This window comes from Leptodactylus fuscus, chromosome 3 (genome assembly GCF_031893055.1).
Source record: "Leptodactylus fuscus isolate aLepFus1 chromosome 3, aLepFus1.hap2, whole genome shotgun sequence".
In the NCBI taxonomy this organism is placed as follows: domain Eukaryota; kingdom Metazoa; phylum Chordata; class Amphibia; order Anura; family Leptodactylidae; genus Leptodactylus; species Leptodactylus fuscus.
Window position 1 is genome coordinate 175,388,409 of NC_134267.1, and position 16,454 is coordinate 175,404,862.

General features: G+C 45.9%; 1 protein-coding gene across 1 annotated transcript; it reads left to right on the forward strand.

Annotated features, from left to right (window-relative positions):
- Nucleotides 1-66: 66 nt before the first annotated feature.
- On the forward strand, nucleotides 67-4,401 carry SERP1 (stress associated endoplasmic reticulum protein 1). The gene is made up of 3 exons (XM_075268815.1): nucleotides 67-385; nucleotides 470-545; nucleotides 3,423-4,401. The coding sequence occupies exons 1-3, from the start codon at nucleotides 302-304 to the stop codon at nucleotides 3,461-3,463; spliced, it is 201 nt and encodes a 66-aa protein (XP_075124916.1). The 5' UTR covers nucleotides 67-301; the 3' UTR covers nucleotides 3,464-4,401.
- Nucleotides 4,402-16,454: the final 12,053 nt, after the last annotated feature.

Below are 16,454 nucleotides of genomic sequence, written 5' to 3' on the forward strand. Positions count from 1 at the left end.
ACCCTTAGGAGCCGCATCACGAACAGAAATAGAGCAATAGACACGTCCGCCACAGTGAGGTGTATCCTTCCGCCGCGGCTGGCTACAAACACACGTGTAAGCTCCGCGGACTATTTGACAAAGATGTGATGACGTGTGTGCAGTAGTACGAATACGTAGTTCCGTTGTGGGCGGGGCTTGTGGAATTGCCTACGCTGGCAGCTCGGTGGCTCGGTATTTACAGCTCACACACCCAGTGGAGAAGGGGTTGGTGCCCGTTGTTCTCGTGTCAGTTATCCCTCTGCTTTACACGTCAGCAGCCATGGTGGCCAAACAGAGAATCAGAATGGCAAATGAGAAACACAGCAAGAACATCACACAGAGAGGCAACGTGGCTAAGACCGCGGTACGTGTGTGCAGGGAGGAGGCAGGGCAGAGCCGGCCACTGTCTATGGGCGCCTTCTAACTGTCTCTTCTTCCTTCCCTACAGAGGAACGCAGCGGATGAGAAGTCGTCGGTAGGTCCCTGGTTACTGGCGCTCTTCATATTCGTGGTGTGCGGCTCCGGTAAGTGCCCTCAGCCTTGCTCTGTAGTACTACTACTCCCAGCCTGCCCCTTTACAGGGTTCTCACATAAGTATAGTAGTGCAGTGTCAGCCACAGTCCAGCTGTAGGGATACAGGCATGGCTGTCAGGACATGCTGGCACTTGTGGTTCCACAACAGCTGGAAGGCCACTGGCTGGGACCACTAGTCCTGCTGCCCCCTAGATCTGTACTGCACATACTGCCTGTCACACACCTTAAAGGAGGGCTCCGGTGTAACATATGGTAGAGATCTAGACAATGGTGACACTGACAGGAACCCATCAGTTACTAAACTATCCCGTCTGCCCTTGTTCTGTGCTCTCCATGACTTATGGTTGCACCTAACAATGTCATTTTGGACTTACTCTTTACATCTGTCACCTGTCTTGTTGGGTGGGTGACTCTTGCCTTATCTGCCATGTCTAGTAAGACCACAATGTGTTAGCCACTGGGCTATTATCTAGTGCTGATCTCTGCCTAGTGGTGGAAACAGTCAGTATGTTTATATAGCACCATTAATTCCATGGTGCTGTACCTTTGAGGGTTATATACAGTATACAAAACATATAGAACATGCCAAAGTTGTAGTTTAAAAGTGGTGTACACCAACAACACATCCATTTGGTATCCGACTGCCAGTCTCTATGTAAATGTAGAAAAGATGTGCACACTTGGCCACTGCTCCATTCACTTCTGTGTGACTGACTTGGACAAGTACTGCACTCTTGTCAGTCTTATAGAAGTCAATGGAGTGGTGCTCCTGTATGTGTACATGTAGACGACTACTGAATAATCCCAGGATTGCCTCCATAGTGAGCCTGTCACTAGATTGTGCTTTTCTTCTGTGACAACATGCTACGTTTCTTTAGTGTATGTGACATGTCAGCGCTCACCAGATCTGCTCTGCAGTTTACTTCCTGTGTACAGCCTTCCTGGCTGAGATTGATGGCGTTTTCTGTGGCGTTCGGGTTTTTCTCTTTAACCTTTCGTGTTAAAACTGTATTGTTTGCAGAGATTAAGCAAAACCAATACAGGGTCACATGTACGTCTGGAAGGAAGGGATTATCTCCCAGTAGTTACTTAGCACAAGGTGGTGACTGATCACTTATGGTTTCTGTATATGCTTTTTCACTTAAGTGATATGAAAATCTGGCAGGAGTTCTTATGTTGCGACAGCCCTTCTGCTGCCATATGGGACATGGACTCCCATCCAGCTTATAGATAAGAGTGCACGCACTAAGCTTGGAGGGGCTTCATCCACCCCTGTGTATTTACACATTTGTTGCCTTCTGGAATCTGAAGATGGTCTTCATGTCAAATGATGGCATATTGGATTGTCTGATATCTGCCCTGTGACAGTAATATTTAATCTACTGAAATAATAGGACTTTACCAGCCTTGAGAAATAATGTAACTGTCTAAGAACTTGGCCCTCCATATAATAATTGGTTGTGTTTAGTCCTCCAGAGTAGAGGGAAGTCTTTGTAACTGGTAGGCTGGTGTCCTCGCACTATGTACAGATGGGGGAGTGCGAGTAAGAATATCTGTAAACCATTGCACAATATGTTGGTGCTATACAGTACAAGCAAGAGAAATAAATACATAAACTATCAAGCTGCAGTCTGATGGGATTCTTGGTTTTATGTAATCTTATAGATTGCATCTAATAGTTAAAATAATCTGTACCAGTACAGGTGTTAGTGTAGACATATCCTAATGGAAAAAAAGAAACAAGCAAGCAACCTTTCTTTTTCATATACTTAGTCCCCAATCTGCCATATGGAAGGGCATTGTCCTGGTGGGATAGACCCTTTGATGTGGCATGTCTATATGACGGGTGTGCTGTTGTAAGTACCCATTAGACTCTCATAGCATTTCTTAGCTGATCCAGGTATGTCTAGGTCACTCAAGTAATGTATACAGTCCACAGGTTGCAGCTCTAACATTGACCAGGTGGAGTGTGCTTACATGTCAGTCTGCTAGATAGCGGTAGAACTAGGGCGCAGCTCTACAGTAAGGATTTCCTGTACCAACACATTGCAGGGACTTGGTTTGATTGATGGGGGGGGTCCAGGTGCCGAGCTAAGTGCACAGTTAAGTTATATGATCCTTCATGGAGAAGAGGTTTGTGTTTCATGGTCCGTACAAAGTGCAAATCCGTTTCCCCCCTCTGAACCTAGTCAGAGTAGCGAGCACAGACCTACTGTTAGGGGATTTAGATTATTGCTGTCCCCATGTAGGGCTCACAATGTCTGTGAATGTTAGTACTATCTAAGCAGACAAAGGGGGGTACACTGCTCAGCTATGCATTTCCCTTTAATTTTACTAATAAGTGGGAGTCTTGGCCCCCTCACCCACCAATCAGAACATCTGTGTCACTATGACATTGAACGTGCTGTCAAGAAATATGTGAGAACTACGCCAGTGCCTTGAGGGCGTATTACCTGGACTTCCACAACCCCTGATTAGCATGTACACGTCTATTGCTATGTAAAGCTTATAATGCCACAATAATAGATGGCTGCAATGGTTTTGTCTTCATACTTTTTCAGATTATGTAAAACATCTAGATCTTGATCAGTTATTCACCTGCTACCATATGGTAACTACACTAGCTTCAGTGAGATCAACCTTATACCAGTTGGCAGTAGAAGGAACAGCATGTAGTCATCTGCACTATGCTGAACAGCAACAATATGGCTGTAAATGATGGTGTATAGCAGTAAATGTCACATTTAGAAGTGTAGCAGCACCTTCCGTTGCCGTATATTAGACACTTTACTATGCAATACATAGATATGCATTCTACAAATGATATTTATAGGAATTTTAACTAAACGTCTTCTTTTTCTCTACAGCAATTTTCCAGATAATTCAGAGCATTAGGATGGGCATGTAAAGCGTTCTCCAGATGTTACAAATCTCCTGTGAAGTATAACATGGACTCTGATTTATTTTTTGTTTTCTGTTAATTGGGACAACGAAAAACGGATTTCACAAAACTGCCTGTTCTAGAATGACGATGATCACCCGAATCATTCCAAACGATACCACCAAAGTCATTCCAAGTTTTCTAATCCATACCACAGTGCCTTCAGAGAGCACCATAAGCATAAGAGCAATAAAAGCAGATCTGCGGTTGTGGAGCTACTTATTCAGTGAAACGTCAATCTGTGTGGAACTAATTTGTATGCAATGTAGATACCTGTAGTCTGAATAGGTTTGTGTCGAAAGCTATTTGTTTGTTAAATATTCTACCTTTTTAATGTATAAAATTGGTTAATTCTTTTTAATTTAAGAATCAAAAGCTGGAAAACTGAGTCATTTAAATATTCTCTATATGCTGCAAGAAAACCTGTCGTGTTCTCGCTCATTTCTAGCCGCTTGCTTTGCGCATAGAGGCTGGTTAGTTCTCTAGAACATCATCTTCTATTCTCTTGCCAAATGGAAAACAAAAAGCACCTGTAATGTGCCACTCCCCAGTTGTCCACTAGAGGGGGAGCAAGAGCGAAGCTTCACAGTGGACTGCTATGGTCACTGATACAATGGTGAAGAGTGGGTGCAGCCCTGTCCTTATCCCCAAAAATAGAGCTGTCTGTTCAAGCCATTTTGGCCTTTATGAAATACTGTGGACACCTTCTCAGTTTTTTTTTATTGTCTAACCTATTTTTGCATGCACAAGAACCCACTTTCCGTTTTACCAATGGTTAGCGCTCTAAGCCACCATAGGCATTATAACAAAATGTGACCTACCTACAAAGCAGTGTACATTTGGTGCGTTTTGTAAGAAAAATACAAAATAAAACTTTACAAAAACTGTTTCAGCAGTGTTAATAAGTATCTTGGAAATCATTATAAACGAAGGGGCAATAAAACAAACTCAGTACTTGGATACATAAATTAAAAACACTTTTTTTTTTTTTTTTTTTTTTTTTTTTTTTGCGGAATTGGCACAGGGTGTACCAGCTGTGCAGCAGATTCTCAGTCCACTGTGCATTACAAAAAATCCCTCATCTTTCCAATGACCTGATAAATGTATAGACCATGTTATAAGCCCTGTATACAATGGTGCACATTAAGTTACACCACACTCTAGAAAAACCTTAGGATGGGTTATCAATTTGAAATCTTGGGTCCAACACTGCTCAGCTGTTTGGTGAGACTACTGCAGTCTGTTTAATGACTACCAAGTACATTCTTTTCAATAGGACTGAGCTATGACAGACTGTGTGATGAATGATGTGACATCATTGACCAGGGAACAAATCACTGCTGTCCATCTTATACTGTAACATTGTAAGTAAGTGACTTCATGGAGAAAATGATCTTCCCTCTTCATTTTTCCAAACTGGATATGTATGCACTGCTAAAGGCTTAGTCACGCTAGCACAGGGGTAGGGAACCTTTGGCTCTCCAGCTGCTGTGAAACTACAACTCCCAGCATGCTCCATTCACTTCCATGGGAGTTCCCAGAACAACAGAGCCAGTATGCATGCTGGGAGTTGTAGTTTTGCAACAGCTGGAGAGCCGTACATTCCCTACCCCTGCGCTAGCATGATGGCCAATGTTGTGTAAAATACAAAATGGTGAGTTTTTCATTGCTGATTTGCCTCTATAAGGCTAAGGGCTCGTTCACATCTGCGTCCAGGTGTCCGTTCTGCAGGTTTCGGTTTCCTGCATAAAACAGAGCAGGAGACGGAAACCTGCAGGAGTCTTTCTCACCCATTCATTTGAATGGGTGAGAAAGCTGTCCGGCAGTGAGCGTTTTGCGCTCTCCGCCGCGAAACTGGGTTTTTTTAATCCGGACACAGAGTCGGACATGCATTACTCTGTGTCCGGATTAAAAAATCCAGTTTCGCGGCGGAGAGCATAAAACGCTCACGGCCGGACCCAGTCTGTGCTTTCCGTCTTCTGGCATGCAGAAGACGGAAACCACAGAACGGAGACCCGAACGCAGGTGTGAACCTAGCGTATGGCCCCACTTTGCGGAAATGCAGCTTTTTTTTTTTGTTGCAGATTTTACTGTATTTTTTTCAGCCAAAGCCAGAAGGGAGAAATATGAGAGTTTCCAATATATTTCCATTCCTTTTGTATCCATACTTGGCTTTCGCTCAACCGGAAAAAAAAAAAGCTGCATTTCCGTAATGTGGGGCCCCAGCCTAAGTGATTGATAAAAATGGCAAGGAATAGGACTTTTTTTTTTTTTTTCTTGCAATGGGTCTTCATTCATGTGAAGAGCCCCATATATCATGGTTTTGAAAGCAGCCTTGTGAGGACCGGTATTTTGCCCAACTTTCCCATCCAAGTGCACAACTGAGTCAGCAGAACATGTGTATGTGATCTGTTCTGAGGGAGAAGGGCTGTGGAGTCAGGAGGCCGGAGCCACGATCAGGCAGAAGCTGCAAAGATCCTCTAAATCACAAGAAAGCTAGTGACTGAAATCCTATGAAGGTAGATATGCAACAAATTAGACAACGATATAATATACAGTAATTAATCATTTTATTTTGAAGACAGATGGGAACATTTTTCTGAATGCTCAGCCCTGGTAGAAGAGGCGGTCACTGCCAGGCTTATCTGCAAAGGTGATTCAATATAATGTCATCCATTCTGCTTCTGAGTGACAGATTTAAGGTATCTTCGCAGTTTGGTTTTTTGGGTATTTTTGCAGGCAAGTTTTTAGGCCTCAAGTTGGCCTCCCAACTCTCCCATTCATTTTAATGGTGGTCAGTAGCAGATACTTTTTGCTCTACCTGATTTTTAGCTCGAAAAAAAAAAAAAAAGTGCATCATGATCTATCTTCAAGTGGAGTCTGTCTTGTAAGTGAAGTGAGTAGGAGGGTATTAAAAAAAAAAGCAACTTTTTAGTTGCAGTTTTGCATTGAAATGAATGCAAGAAGCTTTGTGTGAACATTCACATGGAGGAAAATGGCGCTTTATTTGGCGCTGAATTTTAAGCACAAAAAAAAAAGGCTCCCATTGACTTCAATGGGTTCCTTTATCTGCAAGGAACCCATTGAAGTCAATGGGAGGCTTTTTTTTCAGCACTGAAATTCCATACCAAACTCCTCACCATTTTCCTCTGTGTGAATACACCCACAAGGTCCTTTGGCTTGGATCAAAAAAGTCCAATGAATTTCATCAGAAAAATGGCAGGATTTGCTAACTTGTACATTATTATTATTTTGAGAGCTGTAATTTTGAGGCTAAGGCCCCACTTGGCGTCCTGCAGCAAAATGCAAAATTAATTTTGAAAAAAAAAAAAAAAATTCTTGAAGGTGAGTTTTGTTTTGCATACCGTGACACAGAAAACAAACCATAAACTCAAAATCCCCTAGCCTTGTCTAGGTGCTAACTAAGCAAAGATCAGTCTGTGACTACGTGGTCTAGGCTGAGCTGATCTCAGAACAGTCAAACAAGATCACAGCGGGGAGACATGTAAGACTGGCCTCTTAATAAATCAGATGCAGAATGTAAGTCTATACCAGTCAGGGAGGAGCATAGATTTCCCGTATATTTCACATTAGAAGACTAGTGTAAGTTTTAATAAACATGTCGAGTCAAGGCGTCCTCAATTCTATTCACTCACATTTGCGAAGTGGCAAGTGAAGCACAGAATGGGCAATCCGGTGTATATTTTATACAAGAAAGCATAAGATGCAGCAAAGATGTGTTATAGTACTATCCAAAACTAATGTAGATGGATTGATAAATTCCTCCCCAATGTGTACAGCACCGTTATACTTTTCCTTAGCCAGCATTTCAGCACTGTCTCCTTAGGAAGAGTTCTCTCTTTTCGCTAGACTCCCATCCATATTGCAGTGACTGTAAAATGCTGCATTTTCTTCCCACAGGGTTTCCGCCATGGCCAAACCGCTGCGTTTATGCCACATGGGGCCCTGTCGTAAGGCCTCGAACCTCAGTACTTTGTAGAGGTGGCTATAAGGCAAAATCAGGACGGAGACTACACAGACAATATGCCTTTCATTCACGGCCAGTGCACGGCTGGCACACGGATTTCATTCAATGAACAGGAGCCGCAGAAGAAGGGACACAAAATTGGACAGACATAGGGGCTGTTTGATATTTTGAGGCCCGGACTGTCTGTCCGCACACTAGATTGTGTAATTCAAGGTCATGTGTACAGGCCCATAGAAATGAATGGGTCAGTGTTGTACTATCCAGAAAAAACCCAGATAGCACACTGACCTTTCATATGGTCGTCTGCAAGGCTAGGGCTACATGGCGACAGGTGGTGACTCCCGTCGTGTGGTCAAAGGTCGCCATATCACCCTGAGACCCCTTCACCAATGTGAGTGAATGTAGTGTCATTGCAACCCTGAGGGTGCTCTGACTGTGGCTTCTAGTTGCAAAATTAATCCAGCGGTGATCCTATTTCTTGTGACTACCGTGTTTCCCCAAAATTAAGACATTGTCTTATATTAAATTCTTGTCCTAAATATAGGACATGTCTTATTTTCTGGGGATGTCTTATGGAGCGGGGGACAACTCGCTCCATAAGACATGCAGAAGGATAGGGGAGGGAAGAGGGCGGGAAGGTATGCTACTTACCTTCCCCATCTTCGTAGCAGCGCTGGTGCTGCTGTTGATTGCGGTGGCGGAAGTGGTGGGCGCGGCTTAGCAAGGCTTCTGGCGGTTGCACTAGAGAGCCTCACTTTGTGGACATTGCAGCCGGCTGAATGCTGTGCTCTGTGTGCACAGGAAAGCGGGCTGCTGCCGCTGGGAGAGTGAATTCCCCACAGTATATGCACAGCGGGCATCTCCCAGCTCATCCTAGAGCAGCAGGGACAGTGGGTACAACAGCAGAGGCAGCAGCCGGATTTCCTGTGCACACAGAACATCGCGCACAGTACTCAGCCGGCTGCAATGGTTTTTGGGGGATACCTTATTTTCGGGGGGTGCCTTATATTAGGCAATTAAACAAAAACCTCCCCCATGCCTTACTTTCAGGGGATGACCTATTTTCGGGGAAACACGGTAGAAGATGTAAAACCCTTGTGGCCACAATGTAACTCCATTCACTTAATTTGGTCTTTGGTGGCAGGAGTTGTGGCCAAAGTTTCCATGCAATCCTAGCCTCATTCATACTGACTAGTGTTGATCGAGTAGTATTTGATTGAATACCTCGCCGGCATAGGAATGCATGTAATCGGCTGAACACCAAGGGGTTTAACGCATCGAATATTCAATGCGTTTAACCCCTTGATGTTCGGCCGACTACACGCTTTCCTATGCCAGCGAGGTATTCGATCGAATACTACTCGCTCAACACTAATACTGACTATTCCACAATGGCTGCAGTCCATATGAAGGCACTAATGAATAAGTTGTCTCTAAGGCCGGGGCCCCATGGGACGTAAATTCATGCGAATCCCATGCCCACTTTGTGGAAAAAAAACGCAGTTGAAACGGACACACTGCGATTTACAAAGCCGTTGCGGCTTTGCAAATCGCAGCATGTCAATTACCGTATTTTTCAGACTATAAGACGCACTGGACTATAAGACGCACCTAGGTTTTAGAGGAGGAAAATAGGGAAAAAAAATTTTGAAGCAAAAAATGGTAAAATATTTAATATATGGGAGTTGTAGTTTTGCAACAGCTGCAAGGCCACATTGACAGGTGACCCTGCAGCTGTACGGGGATGCATAGAGTGTTTTTTTTTGCGGGGCCAGATGTACTTTTTAGTTATACCATTTTGGGGAATATCTATTGCTTAGATCACCTTGTATTGAAAAAAAAACCCGGCGGTTTATGATATATGATTTTCTACTTTTATATATATACTAGCTGTTACCCGCAACTTCGTCTGCGGTGATTGTAGAAGTGGGTATATACAGGCGCGGGTAAGGTTTTCGTACTGTGTATAAGGTATGGGATATGAAATGTAATTTTGTATCTTGTTTTTGCTGTAATTCAGAGAATACGTGAGACTTTTGTGTTGAAGTTAATTTGTATTTGAGCTGCTATATATACGGTGTTGTGAGAAACTTTACATAGTGACTTTGGGACAGAGGTATTTGAAGTTAACCCTTTCCCGCCGATGGCATTTTTTGATTTCCGTTTTTGACTCCCCTCCTTCTAAACCCCATAACATTTTTATTTCTCCGCTCCCAGAGCCATATGAGGTCTTAATTTTTCCTGGGACAAATTTTTCTTCATGATGCCACCATTATTTATTCTATATAATGTACTGGGAAGCAGGGAAAAATTCAGAATGGGGTGGATTTGAAGAACAAATGCATTTCAGCGACTTTCTTACGGGCTTTGGTTTTACGGTGTTCAATGTGCAACCAAAATGACATGTCCCCTGTATTCTGTGTTTTGTGACGATTCTGGGGATACCAAATTTATATGTTTTTATTTACATTTTGACCCCTTAAAAAAAATCCAAAACTGAATTAAAAAATAATTTTTTGAAAAGTCGCCATATTCCGACAGCCGTAACTTTTTTATACGTGCGTGTACGGGGATGTATAGGGCGTCTTTTTTTGTGGGACCGGGTGTACTTTGTAGTTCTACCATTTTCGGGAAATGTTATTGCTTTGATCACTTTTTATTCAATTTTTTATCAGAATCAAAACAGTGAAAAAATGGTGGTTTGGCACTTTTGACCATTTTTCCCGCTACGGCGTTTACCGAACAGGAAAAATATTTGTATAGCTTTGTAGAGCGGGCGATTTCGGACGTGGGGATACCTAACATGTATGTGTTTCACAGTTTTTAACTACTTTTATATGTGTTCTAGGGAATGGGGGGTGATTTGAATTTTTAATCCTTTTTATTTATTTTTTTTATTTTTTTTACTCTTTTTAAACTTTTTTTTTTTGCATTTATTAGACCGCCTAGGGGTATTGACATGGGTGGGCGGTGTCGCGGATTGTCAGAGCGGTGGGGGTCGGCAAACATGGCTGCTCTGGAGCGTTAAAGAGAGCCTCCTGGAGTATCGTTAAGGTGAGGGGCAAAGTGGTAAAGTATATGTATATGTGATTGTGTGGGGTTAGGGGCGAGGCTGTAGATGGCAATATGAATTTTGGGGCTTGCTATGGTCCAAAGTGTGTGAGATTGCAGAGATGGTGGTGTGAGTTTGGGTTTTGTGGGGGTCTTGGCACAAACGTATGTGCGCTATTGTGACGAAAAGTAGCCTATTGTTTAATCGAGTGTATTAACTATGTTTGTGGAAAATTTCAGCCAAATCAGTGGAGCGGTTTTTCCGTGATTGAGGAACAAACATCCGAACATGCAAACATCCAAACACACAAACCCACAAACTCACACATTTATAATATTAATAGGATTCTAGGGACAGGAGGTGATTTAGAACTTTTATTTATATTTTTAAAGCTTTTTTTTTTTTTTTTTTTTACTACTTTATTCCCCCCCGGGGGCTTGGGCCTTCGGTCGCTTGATTGCAAGTCCCATAGACGGCAATACAACTGTATTGCCGTCTATGGGACATTCTGTCTATTAGTATTACGGCTGGTCATAGACCCAGCCGCAATACTAATATAGCAGTGACAGGCCCGGGAGCCTCATTAGGCTCCCGGCTGTCACCCGAACAGGTCGGCTCCTGCGATATCGCCGCGCAGGAGCCGGCCTGCAACTTCACAGGTACGGGGCCGGTGGGGACCGGCCCCGGGGGAAAAGGGGCCACCGATACTGACCCGGCATCCGCTGTACTAGAGAGGCGGATGCCAGGGAGAGATAGACACTGGCACAGGTGCCGGAGCCTGAGACATCGCTACGCTCCTCTGCCCTGCATGAAGTCAGCGGCGGGGGGACGGAGGAGCGGAATAGCATCGCCGCTGCCGGCTTCATACAGGGCAGAGGAGCGCAGCGATGTCTCAGGCCCCGGCGTCTATCCCTTGCCGGCATCCGCCTCTCTATTAGAGCGGATGCCAGGCGCCACATTCGGACTATAAGACGCACCCTTCTTTCCCCAAAAAATTTTGGGGAAAAAAAGTGCGTCTTATAGTCCGAAAAATACGGTATATCTACGGAAACGCCAGCAGCTTTCCCATAGATATAATGTTAAGAGAAAGTCCGCAGAGGAAAACTCTGAACTTTCTCTTAAAAGCACTGCGGAAAGAACCGCAATGAGTTTACACCGCGGTTCTTTCCGCAGTGCTTTAGTGCTGCGATTACGACCCGTGGGGCCCTGGCCTAAATAGTAAGTCACACTTCAAGGATGTGTGCTAACAGCCTGTAAACTGAAGACCTCTGGTTTACTGTCCATTAGCATATAGGTGAGATCTGTAGTAACATATACCACTCATTACTGTTGTTATAAACTGCTTACAGGTCTTCAGCAAAACAAAAGTGTAATATAAACAAGGTCAAAAAGTTGCAGGGTAGTCATGACGGAATAAACCTTGTTTTAGGCCTTGGTTTTGGCTTAGGGTGTATTCACAAGGTGCAGTTAAAACTAAATGCCGTTTTGATGAGGTTTTTGGTGCAGATTTGATGCAGTTTAAGGCTAAGGCCTCATGTAGTAAAAGGCAGCGAAAAAAAAAAAAGATGCAGAAACACATTCCATTTTTCATTGCATTTTTGCAGAGTTTTCCTATGCGGACTCTCTGCCTTAGGGTCCATTCACACAGAGGAAAATGGTGAGGAATTTGGTGTGGAATTTTCCACACTGAAAAAAAGCCTCCCATTGATTTCAATGGGTTCTGCTAGCTTTTTTTTTTTCCATTAGTGGAATGTTTCTCTGCAATGTGTGGATGAGATAGCCAGAATCCCATTCAGGGGCAGAACTAGCAAAGGCTGGGCCCCATAGTAAATTTTTGACTTGGGACCCTAATGGTAAGTTCACATGGAGATTTTTGGTCAGGAGTCAGGACCAAAAAGATGGCTCCCATTGAAATAAAAAAAAGGCCTCAAAAAATGCTATTGACTTGCATTGATTTTTTCAGGCGGAAAATGCCTCAAAAACGCCACATGAATTTTACTGAGTGGATTTTTCCTGCCCAAATTCCTGACTAAAAAACTCAGTGTGAACTCAGCCTAAGAGGAATTTGAGGTGGACTTCGGTCTCAAATCCCTCATCCATTTCCATTCCTCCGGCTTTCTGCTGTGGCTTTCACTTGCTGAGTAGGCTCAGATGAATGGGTGCCAAACAATAGGGGACACAATCATGGCGGAGTTTAGCACAAATTTTGAGGCAAATTCTGAATCAAAGTCAGCGCCAAATTCTGCCATGTGAACATGCCCTTAAATAGGAAACTAAAAAAGAAATTATCTGCTGCACACTCTTGATTCAGTGATGAATAAACAAATACATTTATTGTGAAGGTAACATAGGTTGATGCGACATGGAAAAAACGGTATTTAGATATACATGAAAAATTGATCCAATGTTAAGCAGGGATGTTACCTAAATACCATTTTTTCCATGGCTCATCAACCTATGTTACCTTCACAATAAATGTATTTGTTTATTCATCCAGTGGCGGATCCAGGGTTTGCGGGGCCCTGGGCAATTGACTTTGGCGGGGCCCTACGCGCAGCGTGCCGCAGTAAATTAGGCCCCGCCCACTTTTATGTTGACTCCGCCCATTCTCATTCATTTTTCATGTGATTCCACACAGTATAATCCTCCTACAGTCACCCGTAAATTATATGTCCCCCCTCCATCTCTCCCCATTTTCATATACACCCTTCATCTACCCCTAGTTTCATGTCCCCCCCTCTATCTCTGTCCCCAGTTTCATGCCATTCTCCCCCTTTATCTGCCCACAGTTTCATGTCCCCCCCCCGTCTCTGCCCCAGTGTCATACCGTTCTCCCCCCTTCATCTGCCCCAATGTCATTCCATTCTCCCCCCTTCATCTGCCCCAGTGTCATGCCATTCTCCCCCCTTCATCTGCCCCAGTGTCATGCCATCCCCCCCTTCATCTGCCCCAGTATCATGCTATTCTCCCCCCTTCATCTGCCTCAGTGTCATGCCGTTCTCCCCCCCTTCATTTGCCCCAGTGTCATGCCGTTCTCCCCCCTTCATCTGCCCCAATGTCATGCCATTCTCCCCCCCTTCATCTGCCCCAGTGTCATGCCATTCTCCCCCCTTCATCTGCCCCAGTGTCATGCCATCCCCCCCTTCATCTGCCCCAGTATCATGCTATTCTCCCCCCTTCATCTGCCTCAGTGTCATGCCGTTCTCCCCCCCTTCATCTGCCCCAGTGTCATGCCATCCCCCCCTTCATCTGCCCCAGTATCATGCTATTCTCCCCCCTTCATTTGCCCCAGTGTCATGCCGTTCTCTCCCCCTTCATTTGCCCCAGTGTCATGCCGTTCTCGTCCCTTCATCTGCTCCAGTGTCATGCTGTTCCCCCCCTCCATCCACCCCAGTGTCATGCTATTCTCCCCCTTCATTTGCCACAGTGTCATGCTGTTCTCCCCCCCCTTCATTTGCCACAGTGTCATGCTGTTCTCCCCCCTTCATCTGCCCCAGTGTCATGCCGTTCCCCCCCTTCATCTGCCCCAGTGTCATGCTGTTCTCCCCCCCTCCATCTGCCCCAGTGTCATGCCGTTCTCCCCCCCCTCCATCTGCCCCAGTGTCATGCCGTTCTCCCCCCCTCCATCTGCCCCAGTGTCATGCCGTTCTCCCCCCTCCATCTGCCCCAGTGTCATGCTGTTCTCTCCCCCTTCATCTGCCCCAGTGTCATGCTGTTCTCCCCCCATCCATCTGCCCCAGTGTCATGCCGTTCTCCCCCCTTCATTTGCCACAGTGTCATGCTGTTCTCCCCCCTCCATCTGCCCCAGTGTCATGCCGTTCTCCCCCCCTCCATCTGCCCCAGTGTCATGCCGTTCTCCCCCCTCCATCTGCCCCAGTGTCATGCCGTTCTCCCCCCCTCCATCTGCCCCAGTGTCATGCCGTTCTCCCCCCTCCATCTGCCCCAGTGTCATGCCGTTCTCCCCCCCTTCATTTGCCCCAGTGTCATGCCGTTCTCCCCCACCTTCATTTGCCACAGTGTCATGCTGTTCTCCCCCCCTTCATCTGCCCCAGTGTCATGCCATCCCCCCCTTCATCTGCCCCAGTATCATGCTATTCTCCCCCCTTCATCTGCCTCAGTGTCATGCCGTTCTCCCCCCCTTTATTTGCCCCAGTGTCATGCCGTTCTCTCCCCCTTCATTTGCCCCAGTGTCATGCCGTTCTCGCCCCTTCATCTGCCCCAGTGTCATGCTGTTCCCCCCCCCTCCATCCACCCCAGTGTCATGCCGTTCTCCCCCCTTCATCTGCCTCAGTGTCATGCCGTTCTCCCCCCCCTTCATTTGCCACAGTGTCATGCTGTTCTCCCCCCTTCATCTGCCCCAGTGTCATGCCGTTCTCCCCCCCTTCATCTGCCTCAGTGTCATGCCGTTCTCCCCCCCCTTCATTTGCCACAGTGTCATGCTGTTCTCCCCCCCTTCATCTGCCCCAGTGTCATGCCGTTCTCCCCCCCTCCATCTGCCCCAGTGTCATGCTGTTCCCCCCCTCCCCTTCATTTGCCCCCCAGTTTCTTTGGGCCCCCTCCATCTCTGTCCCCAGTTTCATGCTGTTCTCTCCCCACCCCCTTCATCTTCCCCAGTGTCATGCCGTTCCCCCCCTCCACTTCATTTGCCCCCCAGTTTCATGGGCCCCCTTATGTTCCACCTTAATATTTAATACAAAACAAACACACTCACCTTCTATCACTCACCTTCCATCGTTCCCCCGACGCTCCTCTCTCTCACTCCAGTGCAGTCACATACGCGATGCAGGAGCTGTGAGTTCAGCTCCTGCTTAGCTGCGGCCCGGCTTGCGTGTGTAAGCGTGATGACGTCATCGTGCCTACACACGCAAGCCGGGCCGGAGCTTTAAAGCAGGAGCTGAGCTCACAGCTCCTGCTTTAATCGCGATTCAGCTCATCGGTGGACGGACGCCGATGAGCTGAAATCGTGACAGGCAAGTGCCGGGGGGCCCCCAGAGGCTCTGCGGGCCCCGGCACTTGCCCGACTATGCCGAGGCTGACCGGGACCATTTTGTTAGGGCCGGGCCGCGGGGCCCCGCTAAGCGCTCGCCCGGCCCTGGATCCGCCTCTGTATTCATCACTGAATCAAGAGTGTGCAGCAGATAATTTCTTTTTGGATACTGACAGGGTCGGAGGACTCATTTTCTGCTTGCACCTCAATCCACTGTTTTCTTACACTTAAATAGGAAACTGGCAGATATATTGTCATCTGATGCCACCCTGAAACACTGCACCAATGGGCGAATCAAAAAAGCAGAAAATGTGCCAGTCAGGCAAACTTCTATAATCTCTTGAATTAAAGATTGTGTTTTTCACCTCCCCAGCTTTAAAGGGGTTGTCCGGGATGAAAAGATATTTATACACTAAGCTAAACACCTTCCCCGTCTGCCTTCTAACTTTCTATACAAAAAAATTCTATACTTACCTAAATCGCCAGGGCAGTCATGTGACCCCCTCCCAGGCACATTTTCCAGTGACGTTATGTTTCCCCATTTTCAGAAACAGAACGTTGCCTATACTAGCCCCCAACCCCGTCATACTTAGGGCTCGTTCACATCTGCGCCCAGGTGTCCGTTATGCAGGTTTCCGTTTCCTGCATAAAACAGGGCAGGATACAGAAACCTGCAGGACTCTTTCTCATCCATTCATTTGAATGGGTGAGAAAGCTGTCCGGCCGTGAGCGGCGGTGAGCGTTTTACTATCTCCGCCGCGAAACCGGGTTTTTTAATCTGGACACAGAGTCGGACATGCAGTACTCTGTGTCCGGATAAAAAAAAAAACGGTTTCGTGGCAGAGAGCATAAAACGCTCACCGCCGCTCACGGCCGGACCCGGTCTGTGCTTTCTGTCTTCTTGCATGTAGAAGACGGAAAGCACAGAACG

Excerpts from the sequence above, each read along its gene's own strand:
- SERP1 (XM_075268815.1), top strand. The coding sequence starts at position 302 with ATGGTGGCCAAACAGAGAATCAGAATGGCAAATGAGAAACACAGCAAG. Across the intron at positions 386-469 it reads GCAACGTGGCTAAGACCGCG|AGGAACGCAGCGGATGAGAA; the intron begins GTACGTGTGTGC and ends CCTTCCCTACAG. Across the intron at positions 546-3,422 it reads ATTCGTGGTGTGCGGCTCCG|CAATTTTCCAGATAATTCAG; the intron begins GTAAGTGCCCTC and ends TTTTCTCTACAG.